The sequence below is a fragment of the Nanorana parkeri genome, unplaced genomic scaffold (assembly GCF_000935625.1).
Source record: "Nanorana parkeri isolate BGI_ZX_2015 unplaced genomic scaffold, ASM93562v1 scaffold4578, whole genome shotgun sequence".
NCBI lineage: Eukaryota > Metazoa > Chordata > Amphibia > Anura > Dicroglossidae > Nanorana > Nanorana parkeri.
The window spans coordinates 5224-5437 of NW_017310840.1; the positions used below are offsets into that span (position 1 = coordinate 5224).

Sequence of the window (214 nt, forward strand, 5' to 3'; positions counted from 1 at the left end):
ATGCTCCCCCCCCCCCATAAGTCCTGGGGGGGGCAGGGGTTACGTTGCCCTGAATGGAACTCCTCCCCTCCTCCTCACCAGCTGGAGGCATTCCACCAACATGCGGCGTATATCCGTGTCCGGCTCCCTCTGCTGATCCTCCGGGAGATACTGGAGATCCGGAGGAAGTGCTGAGGAGGGAAAGACGTGGGGTCAGTGACACATGAAAACCTCC

At 60.7% G+C, this 214-nt stretch overlaps 1 protein-coding gene across 1 annotated transcript in view; it reads right to left on the minus strand.

The window, feature by feature from the left end:
- HGH1 (HGH1 homolog) overlaps positions 1–214 on the minus strand; it is an 8325-nt gene that overhangs the window by 1622 nt on the left and 6489 nt on the right. The window contains exon 2 of the mRNA XM_018575739.1: positions 79–170. Coding sequence (XP_018431241.1) covers positions 79–170 — 92 coding nt within the window. The remainder of the gene's footprint in view (positions 1–78; positions 171–214) is intronic.